The sequence below is a fragment of the Tenrec ecaudatus genome, chromosome 2 (assembly GCF_050624435.1).
Source record: "Tenrec ecaudatus isolate mTenEca1 chromosome 2, mTenEca1.hap1, whole genome shotgun sequence".
Classification (NCBI taxonomy): domain Eukaryota; kingdom Metazoa; phylum Chordata; class Mammalia; order Afrosoricida; family Tenrecidae; genus Tenrec; species Tenrec ecaudatus.
The window spans coordinates 127,397,220-127,421,196 of NC_134531.1; the positions used below are offsets into that span (position 1 = coordinate 127,397,220).

The 23,977-nt window shown below is 38.2% G+C and overlaps 1 protein-coding gene across 9 annotated transcripts in view; it reads left to right on the forward strand.

Moving 5' to 3' along the window:
* The window catches only part of CSNK1G3 (casein kinase 1 gamma 3), a 148,477-nt gene that overhangs the window by 38,310 nt on the left and 86,190 nt on the right, over positions 1–23,977 (forward strand). For all 9 annotated transcript variants that reach the window (XM_075541456.1, XM_075541455.1, XM_075541454.1 and 6 more), the window contains exons 2-3: positions 6,001–6,429; positions 16,510–16,550. In XM_075541456.1, the coding sequence (XP_075397571.1) occupies positions 6,252–6,429; positions 16,510–16,550 (219 nt within the window). In that variant the 5' untranslated portion in view covers positions 6,001–6,251. The remainder of the gene's footprint in view (positions 1–6,000; positions 6,430–16,509; positions 16,551–23,977) is intronic.

Sequence of the window (23,977 nt, forward strand, 5' to 3'; positions counted from 1 at the left end):
CCTCTATCTATGTGGTGAGACTACTTTCTCCACTTTCTTTTTCATGAGTTTATTGACTATTTTAAAGCCCTTGCTTTTCAATAGAAACTTTTGAATATATTTGTCAGTGTTTTTGAAAAATTACATTGTAGTTATGATTGGGGTTTCCTGAATTTTTTTTTCGCTTGTGAAAAGTGAGATTTTTCATAAGTTGGTCTTTCAGGCCGTATTGTAATTTTTAGTTAAAGATGAGTGAGGTTAGACTCCTAGTGATACCTTGTACAACAGAACGCAACTTTGTCTGGTTTTGTATCATCCTTATGCCCTTGGGGATGCCTGGGTTAATAGCTGTGAACACTGCATACTTTGAATAACTTTTAACTGGGGTGGGGTGGGGGTTGGGGAGGAGGAAGGCTTATTTGCCAGTAGTGTATCTGTGGTCCATGGAGGTTTTCTTTTTTTTAAAACTGGTTATTATTATTACTATTATTTTTACTTTATCAGGCCTTTATTCCTAACCTTAGTCTGGAAGCTCTGCTGAAATTTGTCTGTTATAATGTTTGAAATATTGTATAACTTTTTAAATGTAGAGTGAAAACAGTAAAATTGAAAGAAAGGAAACCATTTCAGAGAAATATATTACATGTAGTAATAACAAAACGTAGGGTACTTAAGATTAATCAATGGATATGAAAGACTTTAAATTTACAGAGAAAAGCATGAACTCATTGAAATACATGTCTACGTTGCCTTACTGTGGTAGTTTGCGTGTTGTCGTAGTGCAGGAAGCTGTGCACCAATAGCTCAAATATTATGGTTATTACAAATAAAGCTGCTGTAAACAGTGGTCCCCTGTGTGTGGTGATTGCTAAGTTTATGTGTTAAAGTGGCTCGCGCTGGCGCCCAGTTCTGTCGTAAAACACGGATTTATTCATTGTTACAGGGTTTTGGTTTATGTTCCCATCTTGTTATTTTTAGTTCATAGCAGCCCTGTGAGCGTCAGTAGAACTGTACTTGCAGGGTTTCCAGTGGCTGATTTTCAGAGGTCTTTTCTTTTGAGGTGTCTTTGGGTGGATTCAAACCTCCAATCTCTTGGTTAGCAGCCAAGTGCAGGAATCAGATGTAGTGCATGTTGTTGTTAGGTGTCATCTAGTTGGTTCCGACACATAGAACGAAGCACTGCCTGGTTCTGTGCCATCCTCGATTGTTCCTATGCTTGAGCCCACTGTTGCAACCACTGTGCCAGTCCACCTCGTTGAGATCTGTCCTCTTTCTCGCTCCCTTCTACCTTAGTAAGTATGCACTGCATAAGGACTCTATAAAGGAGTTATGCGTTAGTAAACCAGAAAACTTTTTGCAATGTATGTCAGCCTCAAGCAATTAAAGCCCTTAGGAATGTAAAGGGAGTTTCCCTAGGATGTGTTTTGACCTCCAAATTACAGGTACTTTGTCAGAGCCATCTTATTCTTCATTTTTCCTATTGACTGGCTTCTGGATGTTGTGTTTGTCATGCTTTCACAGTCACTCGTAATTCCTTGAAGCTAATCTTCCTCTCTGCATATTCTTAGGTATCTATCACTGGCTCTGTTTCTCTAGAAAATCTGACTAAAGGCATGCAGACTTGCAGTTTTCATAGCTAAATAATGAAGAGTGGTACAGATAGGACATAGGATAGGTGCATATTGCACTTTAAAAAAAGCTGCCACCATCTGTATACAATTGGACATCCACTCACAGAAGGGTCACAAGGAAGGGATGAGCCAGCCATGGTGCAGTATAGCGCTGATGAGGCACACATTTCTCTAGTTCAGGGGTCCTCAAACTATGGCCCACGGGCCACATGCGGCCCACTGAGAATATTTATCCTGCCCACCGGGTGTTTTTGCCCCATCTGTTTTTTGTACTTCAAAATAAGATATGTGCTCTATGCATCGGAATTTGTTCATAGTTTTTTTTAAAAAAAACTATAGTCAGCCCTCCAACAGGTCTGAGGGACAGTGAACTGGCCCCCTGTTTAAAAAGTTTGAGGATCCCTGCTCTAGTTCTTTAATGCTTCTTCCCCCAACTATCATGATCCCAATTCTACCTTACAAATTTGGCTAGACCAGAGGATGTACACTGGTACAGATAAGAGTTCTGGACACACAGAATCAAGGTCAGTAAGAGTAGTGATACCATGAGGGTGGGGGCGTGTGGGGGGTGAAGGGGTCAAAAGGTGTAACCGATCACAATGATCGACATCCCCCTCAGGGGGATGAGCAAGAGAAACGTGGGTGAAGGGAGACAGCAGATGGTGTAAAATATAAAAATAAAATATCAATTATCAAGAGTTCATGAGGGTGGGAAGGAAAAAAGAAGCACTCATACCAAGGACTCAAGTAGAAAGAAAATATTTTGGAAATGATGATGGCAACATATGTACAGATGTGGTTGATACAATTGATTTGTGGATTGTATAAGATCTGTATGAGCCCCCAATAAAATGATTTATAAAAAGAAAGGAAAAATAAGCCGCCAAACTTTTCCCCAGAGTTGTACTACTTTGTTCTAATACCAACCATGTGTGAGTTGCTCCTAATTTTTATCAACACTTAATATTGTCAGTCTCTCTTATGGTAACTATTCTAATGGGCACGAAAGGATATTTTATTATGGTTGTAATTTATATTTTACTGCTAAGTGACAGTGAACACCCCATAGGCGTATCTTTCTGTGAGCACAGGTTTTTAATTTTGATGATCTCCTTATCAAGTATTTTTTATAGTTAAGGTTTCTTGTGTCTTCTGAGAAATTTTTTCCCACTTTGAGATCACAAGATATTCCTCTTTAATTTTTTTTTGTATTTGGAATGAAGTAGGGTTGTTGACTCCCCACACCCCTCATGCAATTAATTGTGCTAGGGACTTTTGCTAAAATCACCTTCTTTTCATAATTGAGTTGATTGGGGCTTTAGTGAAATTCAATTGGCTGCATGTGTGTAGATCTATTTGTAGATTTTCCTTGCTGTTCCATTGGTGAGTCTGCCATTTTTAGGCTTGTTCCACAGTATCTCAGCGATGTACTACTTCTCTAGGAGGTCTTGCATTCAAGTAGAATGTTCCCCTGAGATTGTTTAGCTAGATTCTTTACATTTTTATGTACACTCTAGAATGGCTTTTCTATTCTTTAAAATGCTGTTGACATTTTGCCTTGAGTTGCATTGATTTTATAGATAAATTTGTGAAGAATGGGTATATTAACAACACCAACATTTCCAATTCAATGCATGCACATTAGTTTCTCCCCAAGAGCCCTCGTGGTACAGAAGGTTATGCCCTGGGCTTCGAACAGCAAGGTCATACATAGCTGCTTAGTGGGAAGAGATGGCTCTTTCTACTCCCATAAAGAGTTAGTCTCTGAAACTCCCGGGCAGTTCTACCCTGCCCTGCTGGATAGCTGTGCGTCGGCACAGACTGCATGGCAGTGCGTTGAGTGAGGCACTCTGGGAGGGAAAGATAAGCCCACCTTCCGTGACGTGTTACAGCTTTGGAAACCTAAAGAGGCAGCTCCACTGTGCCCTGTGGGCTCTCTCAATCAGACTTGATGCTTTGGCAGTTTGTTTTTTGGGTTTAGCTTCTCTCAGCAATGTTTTGTGTTTTCTATTGTGCATGTGTTACATATATTTTGTTAAAATGATAAGATATATTTAAAAACACAATGGCTTAAATAAAAAAATCATTTTATAATAGATCATTTAACTTCTTCACTGCTTTTATGTAGTTTTTGTTTTAGAGATAAACTCATTTGAAAGTCCTCATGTAAACCAACCAGACAGGTCAAACTTTATAACAGCCTGTTAACCAAGTCCTCCTGGGATGACAATACATCGCCACAGTAGAATCAGTCTGTTTTCTTAAAATTAGCTGTGTTCCCTGTCAAAAATAACCATTGTCTGAAGAAACGGAAAGATAAAATTTTGTTTCGAGTAATTATTAGTCTATATGTAGATAAAGGGATAATTCTGTTTTTCAAAAATAAAAGCAAATGTCTTGAAGTAGACTTTTATAATGAAACATATAGAGATGGAAAACAAGCAAACAAACAAACTGACTCATAGAGACACTGTAGGACAGAGCAGAATTACTCCTCACCTTTCTCCCATGGAGTCATTGGTGAGTTTGAACCAGGGTCCTTGCAGTTAGCAGTTCAGTCTGTACCCCACGACACCACCATGGCTCCTGGGGTGTAAAGGGGAGAGAGAAAAGCAGATCAACCATTGGCTAATCTTAACATGATTGGTTAAATCTTATCTTCCTCCTTTTACTGAAACTGAGTCAAAAGGGATGACTAGATGATCTTTGGTCAGACTGCTAATGATTTTACTCTCCACCCACCTGCAGCCATAATTAATTAATTTTTTAAATTAAATAAGCCTGGGGTCTTTTTCAAGGAGTCCTACTGGCATAGTGAGTTATGCAGTGGACTACTACCATCTGCAAGTTCCTTGACTCTGCTGCCCCACATGCTCTTTAGGAAAGATGAAGCGTTATGAGCCAGAATTGACTCAACAGCAATTAGTAGAGGGTTTTTTGTTGTTGTTGTTTGTGTTTTTCATTAACATCCTCAGGTAGTGGATTTGCTGTTGCCTGTTCTTTTATCAGGAAAGGAAAGGTGATTTAGAAACCCTGGGGAGACAAAGAGACCAGCAAAGTGAAACTACAGGCAGGATTAATTTGGGCAAGGAATTTTTAGGTTTCTGTGTAAGAAACTCTTTATGGAAGTAAAAAGCCTCATCTTTCTCCTGTGGAGCAGCTGCTAGTTTTATGAGACACATTCGACTGGATGGCAGTGAGTGAGTTTTGGATGTCTCTAGAAATAAAAGTAAACTGTTTAATTAAAAACTAATTCCACATCAGGATTAATAGGTATACAGAAATTTGATTTTTGAGTGGGTGAAAGGAGATGTCAGACAGTGCAAGATATGACAATATAATAACTTATAAATTATCAAGGGTTCATGAGGGAGAGGGGAGCAATATACTTTCAACTTGTTTCAATTTCATACTAACGGTTTAAAAAATTTTTTTTCCATATGAACGGTTTTACAGTTAAAAAAACAAAACTATTTGTTACTGAAGATGGTGTTTTCTATGTGAATGTACCTTCGCCAACACATACCCAAACCAAAATCTGTTATCACTTTAATGATGGCTGCTCCCTAGGGTTCCAACACTATGAATCTTTATCGGAACAGGCAAGCTTCAGTGTTATCCTGCGGAAAGGCTGGTGGGTTTGAACTGTTGACCTTGTGGTTAGTGCCCCAACCAGCATTTCATTATGCCACCAGGACCCTTCCAACACACACCAACCGACTTTAAATACGTCTCTGACACCAGCTGTGGATGTGTTACTGCTGTTTCCAATCCTGATTCCCCTCGGAGTTAAGACGGTCACAGGCCACAGAGCACAGTTCTCCAGGTTGCCTCTTATAGGTTCCTAGTGGGGCTGTAACAGAAATACCACTATACCACCGTGAGTGGCGTTTACAAATCAGAAAGTTATTTTCTCATCTTTCTGGAGGCTGAAAAGTCCAAATCCAAATCTTGGCCATGCTGATTCTTTCTTTGAAGGTAACTCATGCTGTTCATGGCTCTTTGACTTGTGGGCATCCTCACTTGGTGACTGACTGCATTACTGCCCCGCCATGGTCTATGGGTAGATCTCTGAGGCTAGGATACCCTTTGTCAATTCACAAGTTTTGCTCTTGATTTAGAACCCACCGTATTCTGGTATGATTAACAGAGGAAACTCTGTTACCAGGATTATGCCCTCAGATATTGGAGTTGGAATTCTAACATATATCTTGGTATCAGGGGAGCACAATTTTAGTGCAGAAATACAGAGAAATTTACAAGACTTGAGGTTTAATTTCAGTGGGCATCTATGAATAGCAATAATTTGTTGCCTAATCCTATATCTAATTTCCCAAACAAATGTTTTTAATTCTCTAAGTTGACTAATTTTCTTCTCTTAATATTCTAGCACCCTATCAGTCTCAGCATACATCACTGAACAGATACATTTGAAGACATGTTTTGCTGAAAAGACAGCCGAGAAACATCATTTTACGAATGGGATGAACACGCACCAGTCAATTGACTACCTACTGCAGTTTGAATGTTAACGTTACCCACCTGGAACTGTTTCCTAGTGATGTACCTGTTCTCACAATACCCTGATTCAGCGTGCTTGTCTTGACTAAAGAATTCAAAGTGGAGTACCGCAAACTTGATATGGATAATAAAAAGAAAGACAAGGACAAATTGGATGATAGAATGGCTCGGCCCAGTGGTCGGTCCGGGCACAGTACTCGAGGAACTGGGTCTTCCTCCTCTGGAGTCTTAATGGTTGGACCTAACTTTAGAGTTGGGAAAAAAATTGGATGTGGCAACTTTGGAGAACTACGATTAGGTAAGACTATTTTATTTATTACACAGTGCTAGAAATAAACAAATGAACAAAAGATCCTTTTAAAAGGAAAAGCATTTGGTTATTGTTTACTTGTTTAGGTCATTTTAAGAGTAAAAATATTGGTGTCATGATGGCACAGTGGGTTACAATGTGGGCTGCTAATTGCAAGATAATCAGTTCGAAACCACCAGCTACTCTGGGAGAAAGAAGAGGTTTTCTAGTCCTGTAAAGAAGTACAGCCTCAGAAACCCAGTGGGGCAGTTCTGTTCTATCAGGTCACCGTGAGTCAGAATTAACTAGATGACAGTGAGTCAGTGTGAGAAAGATGTTGAAAATGTCTTCTTACTATATTTTAAAAAAAGCAATTCTTTCTTATAGATAGGACTGTCTACTTAGTTGAGGTAACCCTCCAGAATCTAAAAGTATAAGGATGTAAATTTTAAAAGTTCAGATGCCTGAAGTAGTGACCAGAAATCTCAGTACTCCATGAAAGCCTTTGCTGTGTCCTCACTTAGTGACTGTGTCATTATCTGATGTTTCATTTGACGGTTTCATCATGACAGTAGTAAAAAAATATACTCAGCTATTTTTCTAATTAACTCGAGTAGCCTCCCCAAGCCCAATTCATGGTCCGCAGAGCTACCCAGGTCAGCTCGGCTAGCACCTGAAGAACCAGCATTCCAGGACGTGTTTTGCTCATTCCATTCCAGCCGTCTGAGCTACCATTGCAGCTCTTCATGAAAAAGAGGTGACAGAAATGGATTTTGAGAGAGAGGGCCCCGGGGGAGTGGGGGCTGGAGGGGCCCCGGATGAGGTGGGTGCCGGGGAAGTTGCTGCTGCTGCTTTCCTCAAGTACCCTAGAGGGCCTTGGTCTTAAGGCAGGAAGGGCACTGGGGGTAATTTGGGGGCTGCAGCAGAAACCCGTTTTCCGCCCCTTTTCCTCCGTGACCCAGGCCGCGGAGCTGCTTTTCCACGCGGTTGCGCCAGTCTCAGATTCCAGGCCTTCCAAGCCCAGCAGCACATGGCTCGTTTCTGTGGGGTCCCTCCCCAGCATGTGAGTGGCAGCGAGAAGCTGGGAAAACCGAAGGGGGCAGCTGTACGGGGCAGCAATTCCTATCAACTGTCAAGATCCTTGGTCCCCTCTGTTTGCCTGAGCTCCTACTTCCTGGGCCCCAGGTCCACTTGGTGCTGAGGCATACATGGTCCAAGGCAGCGGTTCTCAGGGTCAAACGGTCCTTTCACATGTGGTCGCCGATTCATAACAGTAGCAGAATCACAGTTGTGAAGTAGCAACGAAAATAATGTTATGGTTGGGGGGTCACCGCAACACGAGGAACTGTCTGAAAGGGTCGTGGCATTAGGAAGGTTGAGAACCGCTGTAGGCCCTTGGCTCTGAGACTGCTTCTGTGCCTTTCTCATCCTTGCAAACTACACATTTTTCATAATGGCTTGGTCTTTGGAACCTAACCATGTTGGAAAGTGAGGAATGGGTGTATTTATCAGGAATGGTATTCAGACTTATCTTTTTTTTAAGATTTGAAGACATTCACTAACTGATCACTTTAGAAACATGAGGCTTAACATGGGAAAGAAAAAAAGAACAAACAAGCAAACCCACGGCCATCAGGTCAATTATGATTCATGAAGACCCGATAGGACAGAGTAGAACTAGTCCTCAGACGCTTTGAGACTCTATATCTTTATGGGAGAAGACAGTCTCATTTTTCGTTATGGAATGGATGGTGGGTTTGAACTGTTGACTTTGTGGTAGGAGTCCAACACCAAAGCCACTACTCTACCAGAGTTCTGTTCTGGGGCTTCAAACTCAAGTCCTCAAAGTACACAAAGCAAGTGAAATTTACATTTTTGTAATTAACCTCTTGCTCTTTCTAGCAATATGTCTGGGTTGGGGCTCAGGAATCTCCCTTTTGACAAGGAACTCCGAATATTCCCTCAAGTATTATTAGAATCAAGGTGATTGGTGACATACTGGTTAAGTATTAAGTTGTCGAAAGGTCAGAAGTTTCTTAGCTTGCTAGGCACTGCACAAGAGAAAAGACGGGGTGATCGCCACATGTAAAGATTACACTGTGAAACCCGAGGGGTTAGTGGTTCCACTCTGTCACGCTGAGCATCTGGGCGTTGGCATCAACTTGATTGCGCACAGCGACGATAGCATTCTCATCATTAAGCAGTATTGGGAAACACTGGTCTAACTGAGTTTCCATACTACATTTAAGGCAAAAGTTGCTTTCCAGTTGCCACATAACAATTTAATGACACACTCAGGGCCCAGATCCATATTTTGAAACTTGGAGGAATAGATGTGACTATTTCCATGTAAAGGAAGCAAGGGTGAAAAACGACATGAACAGAGCCCAGCAGACTGGCTCATTGAGGACTTTGGTCTGTGGACCACAGTGGGAACTCTAAAAGTAAAAAGGACAGAACATAGCTTCAAAGTTTTTCTTTTTATCTAACCCTGCTGTTATAAATAAATCCAGTTCTGCGTTTGCATACTCAAATACTTCATTTTGTAAAATACTCTCATAGCGCCTTCTTTATTTCATTACTATTTTGTATAGTTGAGGTAAATTAAATATTTGAGTTAAGCAAATCAATAAAGAACAGTGACATACGTTGTACATCGCTGTAACAATGATGTGGCTGGCAGAGTATTTTATAATAAGGATTCATATATTTTAATAGGTTGATGTTTACATTTTATTTTTCAATGATATTTTGCCAGATACTTTGAAGTTCTTAAACTTTGGAATTAGAATAGACTTTATGTATCCAATCATGAGCAGTATCATTCACCCGTTTATCCATCTAAGTTTTCTGTCATGTACCAGGCACTATTAGACACTTATAATATGTTGGGAAAGAAAAACACCTGGCCCTTGCTGTCACAAAACATAGAGGTCAATTGACCACTTGAGGTCTTAATATCCTCTACTTTAAAATAAATGGGATTTTTCCACGCCTGGGTTATTATGAAAATTAAAATGAGATTTTAATGCAGACGGCCAGTAGCACACCTGCAAATATCAGTAAAATAATGAACTGTTTCTTGAAAAAGATATGGAGATGTTTCTCTTTTTTGTATGTATCTTTAAATTCATGTTAAATTAATATAAATTATATCTGTGTCTATATATTTATATACCATCTCTTTTATTCCTTTTCTGTGTAAGATTACAGTGCTTTCACCAATTTTTATCCAAAATTGGTATTATATAATTAATTTCAAATTAACTACATATTGATAAACATATTCCATTTTGGCCAGAACAGTATGAGAAATTATGAGGAGGTGGACTTTTAAAATTTTCTGGGTAAATGGAATTAGAAGATGAGGGAATTTTTCCAGAAAGTTTTTGAAGTCCCGTCACATATACCATTTACTGAATCTATATTGGGGACATCAAAAAATGCATATACAAATTCCATTTTCTTTTAATTCTATTTGTCCACACACTGTTTGGATCCCTCTTAACTATGCCATGTAAAACTCACTCATTGCCATCACATCGATTCCACCTTATAGTGACCATTCAGGTTAGGGTAGAACTGCCCCTGTGAATTTTGGACAATAACTCTGTGTGAGAGTAGGAAGTCTCCACTTTCTCCTGTGGAGTGCCTGATGGTTTCACCTGCTAACTTTGTGGCTAGCAGCCCAACACATCATACACTATGTCACCAGGCTTCCTCCAGCATGCTATGTATTGAAAAACGTAATAAACACCTTTTTCTTTTGCAGTCTGAGAGTGAGGAGAAAGAGGAATAAGAAGCTAAGCTGCTAACTTAGCTCTACATCCACCCATCTCTTTTACTTTTCTGTGGGTGTAGACATATATGTAGACATACATGTTGTATGTATATGTATATTAAATTATTTGTGTCTATATTTTATATTTGTATGTGTATCTTATGTGTGTGTCAATATACTAGAAGATATGTAATAATAAAATTTGATTATCTCATTTTTCATCTTTCTTTTTTTCCAACTATTAAATAAAAGGTTATTTTACTTCTTTTAAAGGTTCCAAATGGTTTCTCTTGTTAGAAAAAATTGAGCATAATCCTTTCTATGCTAAGATAAACAAATTGCAATGTTAAAAGCTGGTTTAGGTCCTTAATGTACTTTCTCTAAATCTGTGTTAATAGACATATCTTGAACATTTGATTAGTACTCCTATCTAGAACTTTTTCATATGGATATACCAAGCTGAAAGAGAATGAAGAAATATAATTTGTAATTGGGTTGGCTATATTAAAACTTGGGTGTTCTTTTATTATAAATGGGAGAGAATGGATATTGCTGAATAAATATTTTAAGTATTTAACATCTTCACTAGAACATAATTTCCTGTAATCAAAACCACCCAAATAACACAAAACTGCTAGGATTATCTTTTAGATTCAAGTATAGCACAAAGCGGTACAGGTTTTTTTTCCCCCTGAAATTGGACAAAATACTATGTTAGGCTGGCTCTTTAAGAAGAAAAATCGGGAGATGTCAGACAGGGAAAGATATGACAAAATAATAATTTATAAGTTATCAAGGGTTCATGAGGGCGTGGGGAGTGGGAGGAAGGGGAAAAATGAGGAGCTGATGCCAGGGGCTTAGGTGGAGAGCAAATGTTTTGTGAATGATGAGGGCAATGAATGTACAAATGTGCTTTACACAATTGATGTATGTATGGATTGTGGTAAGTAAGAGTTGTATGAGCCCCTAATAAAAGGATTAAAAAAGAAGAAGAAGAAAAATCATTGAGTAGTATATGTTTATATAAAGAGAGTTTATCTCAAGAAAAATGGTTCACACAGTTGTGGAAGTGGTTAAATTCGCTTTGATTCAAGTCTGTGTGTCAGTTGTTAAGCTGGAGACTTTCCCTGTGTGGCCGAAGGAGCTGGGAAACTAGAGTGCTGAAAACAAACCAGGCAGAAAGATGAAAGATGAAGCAGGAAAGTCATGCATGGCTTACATGATACAGATTGATAGATCCGAGGTTGGGACTGTGGCCTGCAATATTCCCTTTTGATTCTGGGAGCTCTCAGCCTCCAGCCATAACCCCACCAGAGGTAATATCCAGACCAGCAAGAAGAGGGGGACAGAGAGACTCAGAAACACAGAGGAACTGACCAGTTCTTTACAGTCTAATTATATATGAAATAGCCCACACCCCCAAGCAGACTTCTTTAGGTTCAGACCTGCATATATGGGGGGAGGTCTTATTGCCATACTCTTGAAGATCTATGCCTAGCCAAGTTAAAATAAAACCCAACTATCACAAGTATCAATTAACTGGAGCGATTCTACTTGGAGCGACCTCTTAACTGGATTTTATATACCCCCCCACCCCACACACACATCCTCCCTTGCACAGACATACTACACACATACACACACACACACACACACGTGTTCAGACACAATGATGGAAAGTCCACTGAGACTGGCCTTCATGGATGATAAAGTGCACTTGAATTGTCTAGTCATTGAGTTTGTAACTGTGACCCCAAGGCACAGCAAACTCTAATATTCAAGAAGGATTTTTTTTTTTTAGGGTTTAGGTCTTTCTGCTGTGACCTAAAAATAAACATTTTCCTTATGAAAACAACACAAACCATTCTGTTAGGAGTATTTGGTACTTTTTGTTCTGTAGTACGATAGTTAACCAAACTTCTTACCTTGGGACTTTTTTTCTTGTGTATACTACAGATTACATTTTTGGTCTCAAAACCAAGATTATTTCTTTGTTAATTAGACACTGGTTCCTTAGGATTAAGTTCTTCATTATGAACACCATTAATTTATTCACTATTAGCTTATCAGAGGAAACTTAAAGTTTCAGATAAAATGCGTTCTCCAAGTATATGATGGTACATATCAAGAAGCTTGTTTGAATTATTGACTAAAATACTAAGTATTCTTTAATATTTTTAAAAATAATTATGCATGGCTGAGTCAGTACATGAAAATTGCTTAAGGCTCACCACATTGGAATTCTTGTTTCGTTTTATCAATAATATTGCTTTTATTAAACTGCTAGTTAGCAATACATTTTCACTCCTTTTTATAAAATAAGATCAAAATTCTGAAAAGTATTATAATACTTATGAACAAACACTACTGTACAAAGGTGACAATCTATTTAAGACAGACATGTTGTCTGGAAGTTTAACTGCCTTTTTCAGCTCCTGTATTAAAGAAAGTATGCTGGAAAATCTGATCCGTGGAAGTTGATGATCGCCTTTTCTGTTTCTGTAATCAATGCAATCAAGGACAGTTGCTCTCTTAGGTTATTATGATAGTAATATGTGTTTATTGAAAAAAACTTGGATATTCAGAAATCAAAAGTTGCTCTATGTTTTTTCAAAAATGCTTGTAAATGTACTTGTTTTTATGTAAAATTATTTTCATATGTGTATTGATACAAAAATTCTCTATAGCCTTGTGCAATAGACTGTAATACTCAGTGGGATTTTCTAATTAAGGTCGTTTTCATTTTGTTAATGGTAAAGATTGTGGTAATTCATTTGAATTTTTTATGCATCAATTTATAATAAATCTCTATTATGGTTTGACACTTGATTGCTACTAGGGTTCTAGTTCACATTTGCTCAAGTTGATTGCAAACAATGTATTTAAACATTTCTCTGATCAGTCTCGTTAGGATAGCTTTAAAAATGAATGTTTTTTTGTGCTATGGAAAAAATGATTTTGAGGTCAGGATTAATACCAAATTGTTATCAAAACAAACATTTTCCTAAATCATTGAAACTTTGCAACAGGTTTACAGGAATGCTGCTGCACATATAATTGCATTGTGTATATGGATCAACAATTTTAAGGAAAGTCAGGGAGACCTCCCGCTGAGTCAAGGGGAGGGAAGACTTGTAAGTTTGAAAAGTGAAGAAACTGACGCTAAAGACCTGACAGGAAACTGTAGAATTATTTATGTGACAGCTACTGTAGTTGGAATTCTACATGGCTTGGCATTTTCAGTTTTAATCAGACATCTTGACTTCAGCATGCTTTTGTCTCAATGGGTGCCAAAAGTGTTATTTGAAGATCAACTACCGTATATACTCGTGAATAAGCCGAGTTTTTCAGCACACGGGTCAGTGGTATGAGTGGATGTCATCTGGTCAAGCTTGCCTAATAAAAGGTGGAAATCTCATGAAGCCTGACAGAGTTAAGAGCAAAGTGGGTTCGAGATGCATGGGAAGACATTCCAGAAGACATGGGGCGACGTGCCTTCCAGAAATGTAGTATTAGTAATGCTATGGATGACAGTGAAGACTGCGCTTTGTATGAAAATGACAGCAGTGATGGTGATGACTGCGATCTCAGTGAGGACAGCGTCTATGATGACCTCACACCAGCTGAAGCTCTGCATTGGGATACGGATGATGATGAGGAATCCAGTTTTGAAGGATTTTAACTCTTTACATTTTAGCTTGGTTGCTGATTGAGCTCAGGGAATAGTACTCTTAAGGTATCATTGTTGATACCTTATTGTTTTTGTTGAACCTATTTTCCACTTACTGTGCTGGTTTACTAATGTTAAATGACTTGTCCTTTTATTTATGTATTTAAAATAAATATTTAAATACATTACCCCACTGATGTCTTAGTTTTTAGTACTTTTATTTTCATTTGTTTTGATTATTGAAACTCACCAATAGCTTCTACATTTTCCACCCTCGGCTTATACTCGAGTCAGTCAGTTTTTCTGGTTTCCTAGGTAGTAATTAGGTGCCTCGGCTTATACTCGAGTCAGTCAGTTTTTCTGGTTTCCTAGGTAGTAATTAGGTGCCTCGGCTTATACTCGAGTCAGTCAGTTTTTCTGGTTTCCTAGGTAGTAATTAGGTGCCTCGGCTTATACTCGAGTCAGTCAGTTTTTCTGGTTTCCTAGGTAGTAATTAGGTGCCTCGGCTTATACTCGAGTCAGTCAGTTTTTCTGGTTTCCTAGGTAGTAATTAGGTGCCTCGGCTTATACTCGGGCCAGCTTATATTCGAGTGTATTCAGTAGTTTAAAAAGTTGACCTTTTCATCAGGCTCATAAGCAAGATCCAAGTTAATGAAGACAAATTTATGGAATGAATGGTAACCAGGGACATATACTGAATTTACCAATGTGATTCAGAGAGCAAGACCCAATCAAAGCAAGTGGTTTTCCAAAGGGATTTGCTTTATCAGTTACACTCATAGTACAACACGCAACATAGAAGTTTATGGCAAATGTCTTTTAAAATTTCAAAAGTGTCATTATGATAGATTTACTTGAAGGCCACAGAATGATTATGGGGTATGAAGAATTTTTGAGAAATTAGAAAATTGAGTGAAAAAAAGGCCAGAAAATTTAAGCTGAGGAATTATTTCTCCCTATCACAACAATGTCTATAACTGCTCATTCTTTGAGTGTAACAATGACTGAAAATCTTTCAGTGGAAAACCTTACCATGTCCACCCTCCATCCCTGACCTTGTCCCTCAAACTCAAAGACCATTTAAAGCGGACATGTATGTATGAGTCCCCAAGGGATGCCCAAACTGCTGTTTTGACATGGTGTAAATAGAAGAGTGTGGAGTTCATGAGGGAAAGGTTAGAGAGATGGATACGCCACCTTCCAGAGTATACAAACTAGGTGGAGCCTCTGTCGAGGAAAAGAACTTGACATTTTGATAGTTTTGTTTAGTGAATGTTTCTAATTTAAGTAAGAGTAGGAAAATGTGAAGCTATTGTTTTTAGGAGCTCTAGTGGCATGGTGGGTTATTCAGAGGCAGTGAATTATTTAATGTGGCTCTTATAGCCAAAGTTTGTAATTCCTCCCACCAAATGACCTTTTCCTCTTTGGTTCTGGTAAGAAGGTAGTGGAAGATTCTGATAGGAATCACTTGTGAATAATCATGAATAGGATTCAGCCACGAGTAATTCTGAACAGGATTCCTGGCAGTGCCATCCTGCTGCGTATAAAATTAGCTTTCGGTTGCTAACCACAAGACTGTATAAGCACCAGACACTCTGTGGGAGAAAAATGATGCTTTCTACTCTTGCAAAGAATTATAGTTTTGGAAACCTCTCGCCAAACCTCTACCTTGTCCTATAAGGTCTCTTATAAGTCGGAGTCAACTTTTTTAGTCTTACTCTCATAGATTGTAGATTTCCCCCACATATTGATTGACCATTAAAGGATCCCTAGTGGTCTGGTGGATTAAACATTGGGCAGTAGGCTGCCCTTTAAAAAGTTAGAGTTCAAACCCACTAGCCATTCCGTGTGACAAGGATGAGACTTTCTGCTCTTCGGAAACCATATGTAGTTGCTCTGTTCTGCCCTTTGAGTCGCTATCAGTTGGAACAGATTCGATTGCATTGGGTTTGGTTTGGGCTTGAAATTTAAAATATGTAGTTAAATCTTTATTCTTAATATGTGTACCTTTTATTTTTATGCTAAAATGGTTCTATTTATTGGGTTGAAGAATATTTTTCTGTTTTACAGTGTATCTCTTTAAAAATATTTTGACCTTTATTTCCTCTTGATGAGCCATTAATAATCCCCTTTTTATTCTAAGTACTTACGTAGCTTATCAAAATTAAAATTGAGTAGTACTTAAAAAAATTCACCTTAAAGTGTTTTAGGGTTCCTTCTAGATACTTGATACCTACACCAAATTGAATAGGGCTCTACTAATGAAGGATTTAAGATGACGTGTGTGGGGAGAAGTGTTGTATTTTTTTGCTTGTATTTGCGTTCTTGTTTTGAAATTTAACTTAGCATATCTTTAATTTTGTTTCTAACTTGTATACAATATACCCCTAAATCAGAATATTTCCCCTTCTGAAAGTAGACTAGTGTTTATTTTGATTCTAGGTGAAATGCTAAACTATCAAATGTTGATTATAATTTTAATATTAGTTATCAAATTTTTTGCTAAATTGCTGAAAGTAAACCCAGTGCTTTTAAATTTACTTGTATTTTTTTTTTGTTTGTTGACAGTATAGTTTTACATACTGTATCTTTGGAAATAATTACTGGCAGAATCTGACATTCTTTTTTCTTTTTCAAGGGAAAAATTTATATACAAACGAATATGTGGCGATTAAGCTGGTAAGTTCATGTTTCTTACTTTTCATTGGTTATTGTCTTGCTGCTGTCATAGTTATTATTTTATATTTTAATTGACTTTTGGTTTAATGTCACTTATAGACAGGATGTTTATTTCAAAAGAAATGAAAGCTAATCTTTTGTGGTTAAGCTATTACTAGCACATCCTTAAAGTAAATGACAACCCGATTCCTTTACCTTGGTAGCATTATATAAAGAATTAAAAAAAATTTTGGAACCATTTTACATTTAGGAAAGCCAGCATAGTGGCATTTTTAATTAACTAAAAAGTAGAAAGTAAGATTCTCTCTCTGATCTAAATATTTGGACTAAACACAAGCATACTTACATTCTTTGAAAATATCTTTTTTAGGTAGCTTCCAACACCTTATTTTTCATTTGATATTTTATTCAAAGAGAATAAAATACTGTCTTGATAAAGCTGGTTATTGCTTAACTTTGAGCAGTTTATAAATGCATGATGTGGTTGGGAGTAGCAGAGGAAACAGACTCCCATGGGACTATTCTAACGTCTTATATGTACAGCTGTAAGAGAGGTCTCTCTTGGAAGTTTGGATCTGGAAATTACATAACTTTCATCTGGCACAGTTTATCTATCTGCTCTGCCAGCCAGTTTTTTTTTTGAGTTTAAATAGAGTTGTGTTCCCCCAAGTCTGCCTGCCTTTTTCAATGGCATCCTTTTCAATGTAACCAGTTATCAGGACAATGTGAGATTATTGTTGTCATTAGGTGCCATTGAGTCGGTTTCTACAAATAGCGACCTGAAGTACAACAGAACAAATCCATGCCGGTTGTGTGGCAACATCACGTTATTCATCTGTCTGAGCCCGTGTTGCCATCACGGTGGCAGTCCGTCTCATCCAGGGCTTTCCTCTCGTTCCTTGCCCTTCTACCAAGCATGCTGTCCTTTTCCAGAGACTGGTCTCTCCTGACAACATGTCCCAAGTACAGGAAAGAAAGTCCTGCCAGCTTTGCCTCTAAGAAGCATTCTGACTACTTCTAAGACAGGCGTGTTTGTTCTTTTGACAATCTCAGTTTTCTTCACCCACACCATAATTCAAAAGCAGCAATTCTTCTTTGGTCTACCTTATTCAGTGTCCAATTTCACAGGCATATGAGGCTTTTGAAAATACCAGGGCTTGGGCCAATTTATACCTAAGTCCTCATTAACATCTTGGCTTTTCAACACTTCAAAGAGTGCAGCAGATTTAGACACGGCAATGGGTCGTTTGGCCTCTTGACTGCTGCTTCCTTGAGTATTGTTTGTAGATTCAAGCAAGATGAAATGCTTGACTTCAGCCTTTTCTCTCTTTTTTTTCATGATGTTACCTATTGACCCAGTTATGAGGATTGTGCTTTTCTTGACATTGAGTTGTATTCTCTACTGAAGGCTGCAGTCCTCCATCAGCATGCACCTCATGTCCTGCTCACTTTAAGCCAACAAAGTTGTGTCTTCTGCATGTGGGAGGTGGTTAATAAGCTTTCCTCCAATCTTGATGCCACATTCTTCTTCATGTAATCCAGCTTCTCTGATTATTTGCTCAACATACAGATTGAATGAGTATGGTGAGAGGATATAAACCTGACATACACTTTTCCTGATTTTACACCAGTATTGTTTTGTTCTGTTCACACGATGTGAGATAATTAGTATTAGATATTTCTTAAGTTAAACTATTGAAAGAAGAGGCAGGTAGCCCAAAGCCCATTTGTTGGCCACTGGACATCCCCTTACAGAAGGGTCTTGGGGAGGGGACGAGCCAATCAGGGTGCGATGTAGCAAAGATGAAACATCCAACTTTCCTCTAGTTCCTAAATGTTTCCTCCTCCCCCACTATCATGATCCCTATTCTTCCTTACAAATCTGGCTAGACCAGAGGATGTACACTGGTACAGATAGAAACTGGAAACAAAGGGAATCCAGGGCGGATGATCCCTTCTGGACCAGTGGTGTGAGTGGCCATTACTGGGAGGGTGGAGGAAGGGTGGGTTGGAAAGGGGGAACCGATTACAAGGATCTACATGTGATCTCCTCCCTGGGGGACAGACAACAGGGAAGTGGGTGAAGGGAGATGTCGGATAGGGCAAGATATGACAAAATAATAATTTGTAAATTATCAAGGGTTCATGAGGGAGGGGGCAACGGGGAGGGAGGATGGGGGGAAAATGAGGAGCTGATGCTAGGGGCTCAGGCAGAGAGCAAATGTTTTGAGAATGATGACAATGAATGTATAAATGTGCTTTATACAACTGATGTATGTATGGATTGTGATAGGAGTTGTATGAGCCCCTAACAAAATGATTTAAAAAAAAGAAGAGGCAGACAAAAACTTATTAGACAAAAACTGCACTACTTGATATTTAATTCTTTCCTTTTAACATACCAAGTTTTACTGTAACAAATGATATTTGTTTCACTCAAATAAGATGCACAGTAGGATTTTAGTATCAAATATTCAAATCAGAACCCACAAGACATTTTCTTTCTATAAACAATCTACATGGAAAGTCATATGAAAACTCTAAGGCTCTTTTGTGAGCATGGAATCAGAACTGGGACAGTTCGTTTGTGTGAGTTATGATTGGAAGGCCCAGGCTGCAGGGACAGGGCAATATTTGAATGAGCACTGCTGACACACATTTCTTTGGAATGTTCTCGACCCTAGTGGTGTAGACTATTGTATGGGACTTAGAGATGGGAATGGTGAACATTGGGGATGGAAATCGTGAACACTGAACAGAAGTGTGGTAACTTCCCCTCTTCTCCACTGCATCGAAGTGGGACAACTCAGTAACGTAGCAGCCTCTAGTCTACATGTGAAGCATGTTTTGCATGTGAGTGGTATTTAGGCCAATAAACCATTGCGTCGAGGTAAGAACCGCTGCTCTAGGCCGACCATATCTTGCTCTCTTCTGTAATTATTGGTACTCTTGGGCCTTATTATTTTAAGTGTTGGGACTTGTTTACTTTGTCCATTCCATTTGCCTTAGTAAACATTTATTGTGGCACTTTTAAGCCTTCAGCCACGTTTTAAAGTTTATCGTTGTGCCATATCACATCATTCTTTTAATAATTTTCCTCCTTCTTTTTGCCCACCTGCCTCCTCCTTTGTCCTGCGTTGTCCTTTTCATTGCAGTGTAAATGTCATCATTTTTCCTGTGGAGGCACTGGGAATATTTTTTGCACATATTGAAATGTAGCATTTTAAGATTAAAGCATAGTAGTGTTGGGAGGTCAGAAACATTTTACAGTAAATTGTGTTGCACATAGTTCAGTACCTAGCCTGTCATTTTCCTAAATGTTTTTGCTTGTATCTGTTGTGTTTAAAAAAAAAATCAACACAATATTTTATTCTAAACCTCCCAGAAAAATAATCACTTAAAAGTATTATGTTTCTGTACCTTTAGTATGGTTTAATATTTATATTTTGGGACAAATAAACCTGATGTTTTTTAACAAGTTATTCAGAGAGTGCACTTCAGTGAGTACTTCAAGTTTTGTTATTTATTTTAAAGATTTGTACATTTATTTAATGATGTTACATAGGTTAAGCCGTTTGTTTTAGGATATTTTGTTAATTTGACCTCCCTAACATCATTGTTTATTGTTTATTATATCATAATCTGTTGTCCATGAATAAACAAAATTGTGTAATGAAGTAGGGTGACTTTTGTTATATGATGGCACAATAAAATTTTACTGCTACTAAAGTACATGAGTTAATTCAGACTGACTCAACAAGTTAGATCTGAGTTTCCGTTTTACCTAGGCAGTAGTAGTGATGGAATAAATGATAAGACTATTTTTACTTGTGATTGTGTGAGCATCTTTTTTATATCTTAAGGTTATGCCCTTTTAGAATGTTAACTGACGAGGCAAAGGCAATATAGCCTATGGAATTTCTACTCTGTCCTATATGGTCATTATAAGATGGAGTCAACAATGGCTTTTTAGGTGGAAGGTACTGTCATAAGTACAGTTAATTCCTAGGTTTTACAGATTAGGAAACTAAAATACAGAAAGTTTATGTAATTTTCTGAAAGTCACCCAGTTAGTAAGTAGTAAAGTCAGATTTTGAAGCCAATGTAATTTAGTTTCTATTGTGTCCAGTATGATCTAGTGTGTGCTCTTAACATCTGTACTATTTTACCTTTTACGCACTAAGATGAATTGTTTTCTCATGTACTAATCCTTATGGTTATAATTGTTTTAATTGGATTTGAAAAATTTGGGGGATATATCTATATATCTATATATCTATATATATATATATAGAGAGAGAGAGAGAGAGAGGGGGGGGGGTGGCAAAACACATGCCAGTTCAACAATTTCAATATGTATAATTCATTGATAATGATTATGCTCATCCAGTTACTCCTGTCCTTTCCCAAATGATTTCCACCACCATGAACAGAAACAACGCTTCCTAAGAAATGACTCCTCCTTTTCTTTTCCTCACTTCTGGTAACTTCTTTTTCCTCTATCCATTTGTCTATTTTGTATAACTGGAATCATATTTGACCTTTTGTGACTGATTTATGTCATCCAGTATATGATGTTCAAGGCTTATCTTTTTGTGGCATATGTCAGGATTTAATTTCTCCTTTCCATTTCTCTATTTCATTGCATGTATGCGCCATAATTTATTTATCCATTCATTTGTTGATTGGTATTTAGTCTGTTTCCACCCTTTGGCTGTGGCTAAGGGTGTTTAGTGAGCATTACTGTGTACATTTCCATTGCTGTCCTTTCACTTTGGGGTATATCCCTTGTATTGGGATTGCAGGGTCATACAGTAATTCTGCTTAAAACTGTTCTCCACAATGACTCTTTTACATTCCATCCAGCAAGGGATAAAGGTTCCCCCAATTTTTTTCACATTCTTATCAACATCTCTATTTTTTAAATTAAAAAAATTATTGATAGCCATTAGAGTGGGGGTGGAACTGAATCCTCCTAGGAGAGCAACAGATTTTAGAAGACTCGTGGGTTCCTGGGGAAGACAGATGGCTGATACGCTTGGCTGCTAACCAGCAGTTAGCACATGCCAAGTTCATGCACTTTCCTTTCCTTAGAAGAAAGGGTTTGGCATGCTACGTCTTAAAAATCAGCCTTCACAAACACTATGGATAATGCTAGTGAAACCTATGCGTTAGAATTGTCAGTCACGTGAGATAAGAGAAGGCAACATCTACCCAAGGACCAAGCTGTGAAGGAAGGGTTAGGAAAGGAGGAGGAATGGAAACAGGACACCTAGGGAGGAAGTGTGAAAAGTGATGTCACATTGAAGGGATTGCAGTCCATGAGATGAAATAAAGTGTGTATGCATTGCTGATTGCAAAACTAATGGCCCGCTCTATGAACCTTTACCCAATTCACAATAAAAAGTGTTTTCTTTCTTTCTTTCTATAAAAGTGTTCTTTTTTTAAAAAAATCATTTTATTGGGGAACTTGTCCAACTCTTATCAAAATCCATCCATTTGCTGCCATCAGTATTCTCAAAACATTTGCTTTCTACTTGAGCTCTTGGAAAAAGTGTTCTTTTAAACAAGGAAGTAAACCCCTAGGAAACACAGTGCCTTTTTGTCACACATGAGGTCACCATAAGTTGAAACCAACTTTATAGCAAGTAGGTAATGACTCATGACCCTTCTAATTAGTTTTACAGTCTCTTGTCAGAAGTCTTTGCAGTTGGTCGTAGTTTTACAGTAACATGGCTAACTACATTTCTCTCTTGATAGCTTGTTTGAAATCCACCTTCCTCTTGAATCTGTGATTTGTTCTCCTTCATTTGTCATTGAATTATTACTTATTATCACTTTACTTATTCCCTTTGCACATTTTCTCTCCTCCCTAGATTCATTAAATGTACCTATGTTAGACCTCACTGTTTTTCTCTTCTTTCATGATGCATTCTTTCTGTGTATATGTATATATAGGACGAATGTGTATATATGTATATGTATATTATAAAATCATCCATATTTTAGAATTTTTGCTCATGCATTCTGTATATGTATATATACATATAGATTATGTGTATATATATGAACACATATGTATATACACATACATATGCACACATTCAGAATGCATCATGAAAGAAGAAAAAAATATTGATTAGGAATCTATACAACACTGAAAGCCTTTCTCTCTCTACACACACACACACACACACATTTTTCTTCTTTCAGCTCCCAAATTTTCTCTTCTGTTGTGTTAATGTTTTGCAAACTGATTATTTAAGTTTTGATTATTTTAACTCCTGGACTTTTCGTTTTATTTGAATTTTATTACCTTGTTATGTTTTCCTGTTGGTTCTACTTCCGCTTTCCTGTTAACCTGTGACTGTTTCCTATTCTCTGCAAGTAGCTTTACATTTGTTATTTACTTTCAATACCTAATCTGTCTGTTGCTTCTGTTACTTTACCTCAGTGTGTCTGGCATGTGTGTACGTGGACGCGCATGTACCCTTGGCTAGTTTTACTGCTGACAGGTCGTTTCCTTTGAAGAAAGCGTTGTGGGGATTTCCCGAGGCTTGTGATAGATGTGCCTTTTTCTAGAGAGAATGTGCTTTTGCTTGAGGGTACTAACCACAGAAATCTTAAGCACAGCTGTAAGGAATAATTCTTTTTGTATTTTTCTTTTTCTTGCACTGTTGAATGCCAGGAAGCCTTTTCTCTTTAGTCATTTGAGGCCAAGGAAAGGAAGCCAGGTTACCTTGAGGAGCTAACCCTTTGGTATTTCAACTTAATATGAAGAACAAAGTAAACCTGGAGCTGTTGAGTGGATTCTGACTCATATTGCCCCTATAGGACAGGGTTTATGGAGTATCGAGGCTGTCAGTCTTTATACACACTCATTACCACGTCTTCCTCTTGTGGAGCAGCTGGTGGACACGAATGCCCAATCGTTGTTTAGTAGCTGGGCTCTTTAATCACTGTGCCACCGGGACCTTTAGGCAGTGAAGACTGTTTCTTATAATGTCGGCCTCCTGTGATGGATCGCCTTGGGATTTAACAGTGAAGACTGTTTCTTATAATGTCCGCCTCCTGTGATGGATCGCCTTGGGATTTAAGTTGAGGTGTGCTCATCCCGCTTGTTCTGGAAGCCTAAGTGGAGCTGTGACGCTCTAGCACATTGTCTATCTTCTCCAGACTTACTCTCCGTCAGTTACTGATTCAGCACTAACTCATAGTGACCCCCCTGTGAGTTCCAAGACTGCGACTGTCTACAGGAATGGAAAGGCCAGTCTTTCCCCTTCGGGATTGCTGGTGGTTTCAAACTGTGGCCCATGTGGATCGCAGCGCTACACCTAACCACTGCACCACCAGGGCTCCTCAGAGGTTTTGTTGTTAAGTGTCTAAAAGTATCAGGTAACATAGCTGGATGTTAGGTTGGGTTGTCT